Source organism: Cotesia glomerata, linkage group LG2 (assembly GCF_020080835.1).
Source record: "Cotesia glomerata isolate CgM1 linkage group LG2, MPM_Cglom_v2.3, whole genome shotgun sequence".
Classification (NCBI taxonomy): Eukaryota; Metazoa; Arthropoda; class Insecta; order Hymenoptera; family Braconidae; genus Cotesia; species Cotesia glomerata.
In genome coordinates, this window is record NC_058159.1 from 509105 (window position 1) to 521875 (window position 12771).

General features: G+C 26.4%; 2 protein-coding genes across 2 annotated transcripts; both read right to left on the minus strand.

The window, feature by feature from the left end:
• Positions 1-1585: 1585 nt before the first annotated feature.
• On the minus strand, positions 1586-5065 carry LOC123259509 (kielin/chordin-like protein). The gene is made up of 7 exons (XM_044720059.1): positions 4936-5065; positions 3292-3535; positions 2880-2986; positions 2668-2787; positions 1973-2122; positions 1857-1907; positions 1586-1791 (listed from the first exon to the last, which is right to left on the minus strand). Exons 1-7 carry the CDS (start codon positions 5000-5002, stop codon positions 1616-1618), a joined length of 915 nt encoding a protein of 304 aa, XP_044575994.1. The 5' UTR covers positions 5003-5065; the 3' UTR covers positions 1586-1615.
• A 430-nt stretch (positions 5066-5495) lies between these two features.
• LOC123258809 (protein SMG5) lies at positions 5496-12245 on the minus strand. Its single transcript, XM_044719032.1, has 6 exons — positions 11976-12245; positions 11068-11290; positions 10562-10726; positions 7502-9572; positions 6132-6467; positions 5496-5835 (listed from the first exon to the last, which is right to left on the minus strand). The coding sequence occupies exons 1-6, from the start codon at positions 12056-12058 to the stop codon at positions 5768-5770; spliced, it is 2946 nt and encodes a 981-aa protein (XP_044574967.1). The 5' UTR covers positions 12059-12245; the 3' UTR covers positions 5496-5767.
• Between the last annotated feature and the right edge of the window lie 526 nt (positions 12246-12771).

Here is a 12771-nt window from a genome sequence, read left to right on the forward strand (position 1 = left end):
TGTCCTTAAATCTTATGTGGAACCTTTTTTGAATAATCTTAAAACATTTTTTTAACTATTTGAGAACAAATTTTGAATACTTTTGAGACAATTTTGGAACATTTTTTGGACAGTTTTAGAGTGTTTTTACAACAAATTTAAAACATTTTTAGAACAATTTTACGACAATTTTGAACGTTTTTTAAATGATTTTCATATAGATAATTTATTTTTGCACAGCTGTAGATTTTTCATGTTTAAAACATCCATTATATTATGAAAAACATCATGGTTACGATAAAAATAATTATTATATTGTTCCTAAACATTTAATATTGTAAATATTATTTAACTTGTTGTATAAAAATCATTAAATCAATTCCTGCGTAATTTTATAAATTGAAAATTCTTAAATAAATGTTACTTGTCTCATTTTGATAAATATTGAATATTAATTGTGTTTTATCGATCATGTAATATTCATACTCCGATACGGCGTAAATTTATTCTACTGTTACACCGGTTTAACACCGGATTTTTAACACCGCAAAAGAGCACCGCTACACCGGTGTTACATAGGGGTGTTAAAATGAGTCCATTTTAACACCGCTTTTTTTACAGTGTCTTAATAATTAATTTGTAACTTTTAATTCGTTCACTTATGTGTTTTAACATTTGACTCTATTTATTCATATAATTTATTTACTAATTATTCAATTTGAGTCATTATTTATTATTTTTCACTTAAATTATTTATTATTATTAACACGTTGTCTAACTAATTTGATTTTAGGTTTATTTTTAATTGATTTATTGATTTTAATTTGTTTAGGTTTTACAATCTTAAATGCATTGAGGTCTCAGACTGAGTATATCTAGGCAAGGGACATGAACCCTAGTTATTTTATTATCTGGTCTACGGACAACGTAAAATTATGACGGTCTTCAAGGATATACAAAAAAAATAAAAATTATATATAAAAAAATTATTTTACATAACAAAATTTTATTTTTATTTTTTTGTAATAATTTAAAAAAAAATTTCTAATTTTCAATGAAAATTAAGTTAGCCGCTATCTAAAAATTTTTAGAATTTCTTTTTTTGAAAAAATTATTACAAAAAAATAAAAACAAAACTTGACTTATAAAAAAAACTTAAAAAACTATTAGTGCAATTTTTGAAAAATATTTTTTAGTTTTAATTTAATAAATAAAAAATAATTAAAAAATTTTAAATGTCGGCTAAGTTTAGTATTATTTATTTTCATGGATCAAAATAATTTTTTTCATTTTAAAAATAATAACAGTGATTTTTTATCTATAATTTATTAATTTTTCAAGTAAATATTAATCCAATTCAAGTAAATATTAATATAATCAATAAATAAATACAATTCTCATCAAAGATTAAAAAAAAATAATTATAAATCAAATAACATTTTATTATATTTAAATAAACAGACACTTGTCAATTTTTATGATTTTTACACCTAAATTACAATAAAGAAATTAAAATAAAAAAATTCTACATCTGAAAATAAAAAAAAAAAATTACAAGTTCAAATTTTAAAAAAATATTTCTTTTTATAATAAATTTATCTAATTTTTTAAAGAAGAAATAAATAATCATATTGTATTAAACTTCAAAAGGTGGATGCTTCGTAATATCACATTGTTCGTCAGGTAATCGTTGGCAAGTTGGAACTGGACCGACTTCACAAACACATTTGACGCACACAGAGTTGTAATCAGTTGCTTGATTGAGCTCATCTCCGGCATTCATTGTAAAGTTACCGAATATACAAGTCATATCTGAAACAAATATTTATTATTAAACACAAAATTTCCATACTTTAAATTTAAAAACCAAACTGTACCTGGATCGGATGTGCTAGTTTCATTTTTAATAATTTCATCTTTTGAATTTTCTATAAAAAATTTCGGATTTATTTAAATACTTATTAAATTTTTTAATAAATAATTTAATGCTTACGGCATCTAGAAAAAACGCTGCAAGAAGTTTGCGGTGATTGAGAGCTATAATAAACTGGAGCGCAACGATTATAAATATCTGAGGCATGACGCATTTCTGGACTACAGTAAGGTCTTGATGGTTTTATACAAAAAGGCGGCTCGTTTTTTCCTAAATAAAAAAATTAATTAATTAATTAATTAACTATTATTGTAACTGAAGCTGATATTAATTAATATTAAAATTAGCCGACATTGTTAATATTTTGATTTATTTTTTAATTACGAAATTTCAACTAAATAATATTTTTAAAAAATTGCACTTGTAGTTTTTCAAGTTTTTTATAATTAAAAAGTTTCAAGTTTTTTTGTAATAAAAAAAATTATAAAAATTTTTAGATATCGGCTAACTTAATTTTCATATTATTTATATATTTATTCATATTATATTTATTTATTAATATCATTTATTTATTAAAAAATTACATAAAAATTAAGTTAGCTGACATTTAAAAATTAAAAAAAAATGTTTTTTTTTTTAATTTTTTTTTATTAAAAAAAAATTATTCCAAAAAAGAAAAAAAAATTTAATTGGTAAAAAACTTGAAAAACTACAAGTGCAATTATTGAAAAATTGATTTTTTTGTTCTAATTTAATAAATGAAAAATAATTAAAAAATTAAAAACGTCGGCTAACTTTAGTGTTATAAAAATTACCAGCATATCCTGGTTGACAAATACAACTGTTGTCTGGCTCTGATAGATCCTCAAAATATTCCCCGTCTCTGTACTCTTTACCATTAACTTCACAAATAGCTCTATCTTCTGGGTTTTCAGCTATAATATTACAAAAAATATGTTTTTACTTATTAAGTAAAATAATTTGTTTTTTGAATAATTTATATTCTTAAATTGAGTTAAATATTTACGACAAACTTCTTCACCGGGACAACATTGAGATGGACTATTACGCAGATAACAGCCGGGTTTTACAGGTCCATGAAAACAATCTACTATAGCGCAATTAAATACCGCACTGGTAAATAAAAAAAGAAATAATTTTAAAATATAAATATTGAAGCTAATTTTTTTATTAAAGCCAAGTTTCTTGGATAAAGGGAATAAATATATTTACATCATTAAAATATCGAAAATTTTTTATAGCAAATCGACTATTATAAAAAAAAAAAAATATTTTTTTAAATTTGCATTTATAAATTTTTAAAATTTCTACTCGTGGAATTTTTTTTCATTACTATTTAATTGTTATTAAAATCTAAAAAATTATTTAATTGAGATTCAAGTTATAGAAAAATTTTTTTCTTCATTTAATTCACTTACATATTATCTATACCACTACGACAGACACATCCAATATCGCAAGGATTACTATCTTCCTCTCTCAATTTTTCTCCAATTTCATATTCCTGGCCCTTATTAACATAACACTTTTCTCGAGACCTACTGTACAAATGATCGCAATTGAATTTGTACGGACAACAATCTTCTGGCAAACGATAAACAGGAGCACAATTTAAAACTTGGTAATATGCAAGAGGACCTGGACATTTTGACTTATCACAAGCTAATAAAGGAAAGATTAATAAATCATGATAATTAAGAAATGACCTTGTATCTTGGGAACTATTGACATTTTTAACGGTATAAGCTCATCCTGATGTTACACTCATCGAGACCTTTCATTTGAGTACCCACATCAATTTTTCATATATTTTATATATTTATGTATATTATATATATGTATATATGAAAAATATATCAAAAATGCATGTGGGTATTCAAATGAAAGGTCTTGATGAGTGTAACACCGGGATGAGCTTATATATTTGAAAATTTCAATAATTAAAAAATGACCTTGTATCTTGTGAACTTTTGACATTTTTAAAGATATAAGCTCATCTCGATGTTACACTCATCGAGACCTTTCATTTGAGTACCCACATCAATTTTTCATATGTTTTATATATTTATGTATATTATATATATGTATATATGAAAAATATATCAAAAGTGCATGTGGGTATTCAAATGAAAGGTCTTGATGAGTGTAACATCGGGATGAGCTTATATGTTTGAAAATTTCAATAATTAAAAAATGACCTTGTATCTTGTGAACTTTTGACATTTTTAACGGTATAAGCTCATCCTGATGTTACACTCATCGAGACCTTTCATTTGAGTACCCACATCAATTTTTCATATATTTTATATATTTATGTATATTATATATATGTATATATGAAAAATATATCAAAAATGCATGTGGGTATTCAAATGAAAGGTCTTGATGAGTGTAACACCGGGATGAGCTTATATATTTGAAAATTTCAATAATTAAAAAATGACCTTGTATCTTGTGAACTTTTGACATTTTTAAAGATATAAGCTCATCCCGATGTTACACTCATCGAGACCTTTCATTTGAGTACCCACATCAATTTTTCATATATTTTATATATTTATGTATATTATATATATCTATATATGAAAAATATATCAAAAATGCATGTGGGTACTCAAATGAAAGATCTTGATGAGTGTAACATCGGGATGAGCTTATATCTTTAAAAATTTCAATAATTAAAAAATGACCTTGTATCTTGTGAACTATTGACATTTTTAAAGATATAAGCTCATCCCAATGTTACACTCATCAAGACCTTTCATTTGAATACCCACATCAATTTTTCATATATTTATATATATTATATATATGTATATATGAAAAATATATAAAAAATGCATGTGGGTACTCAAATGAAAGCTCTTGATTAGTGTAGCATCAAGATGAGCTTATATCTTTAAAAACGTCAATATTTAAGAAAATACCATACAATTTTTACAAAAGTCATTATTTAATAAACCAAAATTTTATTTTATTATAGTTCACAAGTCACGGAAGTCACACAGTGACTGTAAGATTGCTAGTTATTATTATTTAAATAATAAAATATATCAAATTACTTTCAGCAGAAATCGCTGCAACAAACAGCAAGTAGCAGCAGGTAAAAGCGATGCGTGTGGATCCCATGGCTACTCGCGAGTCACTAGATTGTTCAAGCAAATACTCGCTGGTTGGCAATACAAAATTTTACAATATTTATATTGTGAATTCTCTAGTATTGTAAATTGTAATATAATGTTCACTTTATTTTATAAGTTTTTAACAAGCATAAATTGAATGAGCCGTAGATAAAAATATCAATTAAAAATACCGGTTATGTAATTACCATTACCTAGTAACCATTATCACTAGTTTTACATCAATAAGGATAAATTTTATTTAAAATTCATTTTATATTGTTCAACACATGTTTCTTTCGTGTTTATTGAAATAAAAGATAACTCTAAACAAAAACATGATTCTAAAATTAAATTATAACAAGTAAAAAAATACTTAAAAAAAACTTACACGTATAAACTTTCAAATCTTCTATATGTAAAATTTATTCTTATAATTTTTTCAATAAAAAAAAAATTAATATTGGATGATTCAAAAGTTGAAAAACAAAATAAAAGATTAATTATTTTTTTAAAGAAATAACCAGTTTATTTGAATCAGTTAGTATGACAGTACATGTCTATTTTCACTCGATATGATGTTAAAATTTAAAAATATTTTATTGAAATTAATTTTTTTATTTAATGCAATTTCTTGGGTTTCCAACCCTCTAAGCCCTTGAATAACCATCATGGATTAACGGTACTGTTCGAGGGCGTGAGTTATTGTGGATGTTATTACATTGACATCAGATCAATGGCAGCTGAAACACATATTTCTTCAGATCGACTATTTTCAACCGTGACTTTTGCTTGATGTTTTCCATTTGGTGTGAAATGATTCAATGTGTTCAAGATTAACACCTAAAACATAAAATAATTAATGATTAAAAAAAAAAAAAAATAAAATCCTTAAGGTAGGTAACCTTAATACTTTTAAAAATCACTGTATTTGAAAATTCTCTATCTCTAGGTACATAATTAACAAATGACCTTGTATCTTGAGAACTATTGACATTGTTAAAGATATAAGATAAAAGATATATCTTCAAAAACGTCAATATATGAGAAAGTACAGTGCAATTTAACAATAGTTATTATCTAAAACCCAAAATTAAAAAAAAAGAAGAAAATAAAAAATGTGATTAAAAAAAACCAACCTGCACTTTTTGCTAGACCATCTGGACAAAAATTAGATGATTTTCTCTCCTCGGTACTGATACCAGTCAACAAAGTAACAACAGGCGCTTCATTATCGCTACTAAGACCGACTTTATTTTGCTGAGTAAGGTAATGACAACACTCGATAATCTGGAAGAAAAGCCAGGCCTCTTTATCCTTAGGTCTCGGTCCCTTTATCAACGGAAGCGCAAGACGTTCTTGTGGTCTCTGAGCTCGCAAGAAACGTGATCCTTTTTGCAATTGATTTTCCAACCACCTTGTTGCTTCACGTGCTCGCCCACTAGTACGTTTCATTTCATCCAGCGCCGAAACAACTAAGCAAAAAAAATAAAAATTTTTTAAAAATCGATACTATAATCTATATTTTTAAGAGAATAAAAAAAATTTTGTGTCCAGGACAATCATATCATAAAATCGGTTTTTTTTAGTTAAATTGAGTATCATTGCAAAGTTCTCTAGATGCATAATTAAAAAATGACCTTTTATCTTGTGAAATATTGACATTTTTAAAGATATAACCTCATCCCGATGTTATACTTATCGAGACCTTTCATTTGAGTACCCACATCAATTTTTTATATATTTTATATATTTATATATATTATATATATGTATATATGAAAAATATATCAAAAATGGATGTGGGTACTCAAATGAAAGCTCTTGATGAGTGTAACATAAAGATCAGCTTATATCTTTAAAAATGTCAACAATTAAGAAATGACCTTGTATCTTGAGAACTACTGATATTTTTAAAGATATAAGCACATCTTGATGTTACACTCATCAAGACCTTTTATTTGAGTACCCACATCAATTTTTCATATATTTTATATATTTATATATATCATATATATGTATATATGAAAAATATATCAAAAATGCATATAGGTACTCAAATAAAAGCTCTTGATGAGTGTAAAATCGGGATGAGCTTATATCTTTAAAAATGTCAACAATTAAGAAATGACCTTGTATCTTGTAAACTATTGACATTTTTAAAAATATAAGCTCATCCCTATGTTACACTCACCGAGACCTTTTATTTAAGTACCCACATCAATTTTTCATATATTTTATATATTTCTATACATTATATATATATAAATATATATATATATATATATATATATATATATATATATATATATATATATATATATATAAATATATGAAAAATATATCAAAAATGCATGTGGGTACTCAAACGAAAGCTCTTGATGAATGTAACATCAGGATGAGCTTATTTCTTTAAAAACATCAATAGTTAACAAAATACACTGCAATTTAACAAAAGTAATTATTTAATAAAGCAAAATTTTAATTTTTTAAACCAAATAAAACTTACCAATTGAAGGAATAACAATGACGAATTTTTTAGCGTAGACCAAACGCTTGAGCGTTGGAGTGTGTTTAGTAAGAGCTTCATGATCGACAACCAGATACGGAGACATTAATTTAGACCTCAGCCGAGTTTCTAACGCTCGTACCTCAGCTTTCAACCACAGTTTGCCCATATGACGCATTAGCTTTCCACGAGGGTGCTCTGAATTTATTTCATTGTCATTTTTAACGCGTTCTTCCTGTTCCGTTCCTTCCTCCTCTTTTTTAACCAAATCTATTTTTTTCTCTTTATCCACCTGGGCAACCACAAACAAATTATCCTCCTCATTATACATAAAACCAGAGCCCTCAACATTGCTCAGAAAGTTTCCAAAATCAATCAGCTTGACAATTCTCAAAAGTACCTCTTCATTTTTACTGATCATCAACTTCCTTAGTATCTGCCAATTAATATCTTTGTGAGCATTTTCCAGAACATTTAGCCCGCGTAAATCAATATCCTCCGGAAGTGGCACTGTTTTGCAATACTCCTGCAATTTATCAGCCTTTAAACTAACCTCGCGATCTTTCTCCCATTTTTCAAAAAGAACCCCATAATATTTGTCAATATTTATCAAATTAATAAAAGTAGCTATACGTTCCAACAGTAAGCTATTACAAATTGATTTAATAATCTCCGGGTTGCTTTTTAGCCAATCAAAGCATATTTTTATCGAGTAAAACAATCCTTCTTTTGCTAATAACTTAAAATAGTTATTTAAATCCACGTGTTTTTTTTGAAACAAATAATTTATATTTAGCGAGCTGGTTCCATTTTCTGAAGGAATTTCATTAAAATCGGATATAATTTCTTCATTTTTCACAGAATTAACCTCTGGAACATCAACAGTTGCACCATTGGCTAAACCAACATTTTCCTCAACTTCAACTTCAACTTCATCTTCAGTCAGATCATCAGCGTCTGAATGAACACAATCTTCCTCAGTCTCTGAAATATCAGAATTAAAATCATCACTTGAATCATCCGAGTGCGGAATTTCCAAGTCGCTGTTGTCCGAGTCAGATGAATTAATGCGCTTGCGACGACGAAATTTACTCAGTAAATTTTTTCTAACTTTGCCTTTAGCTTTAATTTTATCTTTAACACTTCCATTAATTAAATGGCCATTGGCAAGATTTTTAGTGTTGTCATTAACGTCCAAGTCATTTTTAATTTGTTCGGAATTTTCTGACTCAACAATTAGCTTCTCTTCAACATAAATTTGTTCTTCTTTGACCAACAATCCATTCGGCAGTGACTCAACAATGGACTTTTGTAAATTATCTATTACAACTTGGATCAGCTGTGAGAGTAATGATAAAACAAATGCAATTACTCCGTGAACTTGTGAAGAATTTCGCGATTGTAATTTTGAGACTGACATCAAACAAATGGAGACCATTTTGAAGATAACTTCGAAGCTTAAATCTGGTGAAGGTTGTTCGGATTTGCAATTTTGTAAGTACTCTTCAATTGTCCGAGGTAAGTTGTCATTATTGTCGGGAGTGTTGGAATTAAGATTATTTTTTTGAGTGTTGAGCTTGTCAGAAGTCATACAAGTCTCGATATCAGACAGCAAGTTTTGACAATCTTCATTAATTTTATCTGTATTAACAGGTGTTCCGTTGTTCCACTTTTGCAACAGAGTAAAAAGACGAGCAGCGCAACGCTGTGAGGGTAATTTTTCTTTTTCAGTGAACAGGTGCGATGATATAATACGCTTTAGGTTACCTTCGGCGCCTTCGAATGGTTCTGAACACAAAATACAACGCATGTAATGATACACAGCGTCGACCCCGTAGTTTTTTATTCCTGCGACTGTTCCTAATTGATTGTGAGGCATTCCGATGTTCGGGTCTATTGTTATTGCCATTTTGTAGTATCGAGAGGCTATCATTGGATCCCAAGTTGGATCTAAATCCAATTTGTAACGTGCTAAGTCACCCAAGCAGATTAAGCTGCGATGGATTATACGAATTACGCACTGTTGAGCTTCTTCGGACTTAAATTTAGGTGTGATGTTTTTTTCTCCGCGCTGTTAACCAAGATTATTTATTTTTATAGTATTTAAATTAGTAAGAAATTGCAATTTTAAGATTGTTGATTATTTAAGACAATTAATTTTTTTTAAGGGATTATTTTACTTAGAACGCATTTGAAAGTATCTCTAGATACGTAATTAAGAAATGCCATTGTATCTTGTCAACTATTGACATTTTTTAAGATATAAGCTCATCCTGATGCTACACTTATCAAGACCTTTCATTTGAGTACCCACATCAATTTTTCATATATTTTATATATTTATGTATATTATATATATGTATATATGAAAAATATATCAAAAATGCATGTGGGTACTTAAATGAAAGGTCTTGATGAGTGTAACATCGGGATGAGCTTATATCTTTAAAAATATCAATAATTAAGAAATGACCTTGTATCTTGTGAACTACTGACATTTTTAAAGATATAAACTCACCTTGATGTTACACTCATCAAGACCTTTCATTTGAGTACCCACATCAATTTTTCATATATTTTATATATTTATGTATATTATATATATATATGTATATATGAAAAATATATCAAAAATGCATGTGGGTACTCAAATGAAAGCTCTTGATGAGTGTAACATCGGGATGAGCTTATATCTTTAAAATATATATTATATATATATGTGTATATGAAAAATATATGAAAAATTGATGTGGGTACTCAAATGAAAGCTCTTGATGAATGTAACATCGGGATGAGCTTATATCTTTAAAAACGTCAATATTTAAGAAAGTACAGCGCAATTTAACAAAAGTCATTATTTAATAAAGTCAAAAATATTTTGCAATAATAGCTACAGAATATAGCGATAGTAGCATTCAAGGTACGAAAAAGTATAGTTAGAATGCTCCGATTTTTTTTTAATGTTTTTGAATATGTTTACTTTCGAAAAATGCAAAATTTTAAGTGCCAAAGTAGAATAATCCCTTAAAATAATTTAGTACAACTATTGAATAAACTTACATCTGATAGACCATGTCTCTGTTGTGGATAAGCAAAGTCAACAATGCCTGCCAAATCAAGCCCGCACTCTAATTGAAGCTTCAGGATTAAATGATGATAAAATCCCACACCAACTGATAGATGCGTTGATAACAAAGCTTTTTCCATATCATTCCAAACATTTCCCTAAAAATTATACAATCATATTAAATTATGATTAAATTATCATAACAACGTAAAATGGAGAATGTAGGCCAATTCTCTTGATTTATTGATTAAATTCAGCAAGGTACTATTAAAAATTCCAAAAACAGATTGTTATCTATAAGCTTAAAAATTAATGTTTATAACACTTGTTAATTATTTAATAATTATTATTTTGTCACCTGATAAAGTTTTAATCAAGCCCACAAAATATCACGAAAGAAAATAAATAAACCAAGATAATTATTATTGCATGAAAATAACTTTTATCATTTTGTTATCTGATATTAAAATAATATCCGATTAAAATTGTAATATTTTACCTTTCGTAATTTTTTAGCTGTAGACACGACATCGTAGAATGCACGTCGCCACAAAAGCTCCTCGGTTTTTCGTGCATGGCCGATTGGATCATTAAAAATTAATCTTTCACAATAATCTTTCAATTTGCCACGTAAGATTTCACCTGACGGCGTAAATATGTCTTTAATCGTTAACGCTGATGCTTTTTGCTCGTCAAGTCGTTTAGCTACGTCCGTAACTCCTCTGAAAAAATTACACATTAAAATTATAATTAAATATTAATTATAAAATAAATTTTATAATTTAATTAAATTAATAATGAATTAAAAAAAGGACAAAATTGATAAAAATTAGGAAATTTAAATTAAGTCACTTGATAATTTTTTAATTTTTTTTAACAAACGCAACTTTGTTCCGAAAAATAATTTTACTTAAAATTTTTTTTAATTTCTACGTGAAAATTAATTTAGCAGATATTTGATAATTTTAAGAATTTTTTTAACAAATAAATTATGGCAAAAAAAATTACAAAAAAAATTGACGTAGAAATTTAAAAAAATTAAAAATGCAATTTTTTTAAAATAATTTTTTGGAGCAAATTTATTTGTTATAAAATAATCAAGTGATTGCTAACTTTAGTGTCACAATTTTTACATGTAAATTTTTTTTTGCCATAATTTAATTGTTAAAAAAATTATTAAAATTTGATAAATTGAGTTAGCCATTTAAAAACTTTTAGAATTTTTTTTTATTGAAAAAAAATAATCCAGAAAAAAAAATTTATTTATAAAAAACTTTAAAAACTTCAAGTACAATTTTTAAAAAATAATTTTTATCTCTAATTTAATTTTAATAATTTAAAAAAAAATTAAAAACGTCGGCTGACTTTAGTGGCACACAAAATACACATAAAATAAAAATTTCTAACCTGTACAATTTTCTGGTAATCTCAAGGCAGTCTGCATTGCTAGCAGCATCCACTGCAGCAATATTTTGATGAGATTTTCTCATTTTTAATAATTGTCTTCAACTCATATTTAATTTCTTTAGTAATGCATACTTTATTCACAAAACATTTAACCATCTTACTGCGATCTCTTGCCGTAAGAAACTGCGTCTCAATAATTTATTTGGATTCGTCATTTGAGTTTTTTTTTAAATAATAATTTTTATCAAGTCGCTTTTTATAAAACAAATAAAAAGTTTTAATAATTAAAAATTTAGATTTAAATAAAAATTTACAACTAATATTAACACTGCAGCACTTGTTTTTTTTATTTTAATTAATTAATTATCTTCAACGTTGTCCGGAAGCGTAGAGTTAGACACTCTCCATGTAATAGACAACTTGAAAAACTCATCAGAAGTAATGGAACATATACTTAATAATGTAAGTGTAATTACACATACTGTCCATGGAGAATACAGATAAGGAGTGCGAATGAATAATTAATATTAACCTCAAAAAAATTATAGTAAGGCCATCATGTCAAATTATTTAAAACTACTTAACGAACAGTTCAATTTTATTACAGGTGGCGCTCTATGCTAATGACAGAAAAATAAAACACTATTTTTTAAAAATAAAATATTATTTTTTTTTTTACTTCTAAATTAAGTTTTAATTTTTAATTGAATAAAATTTTTGTTAAAGAAAATTTTTAAAAAGTTTTTTTATAAATTAAATTTCTTTTTTAATTTTTAAAAAATAAAATTTTAAAAAA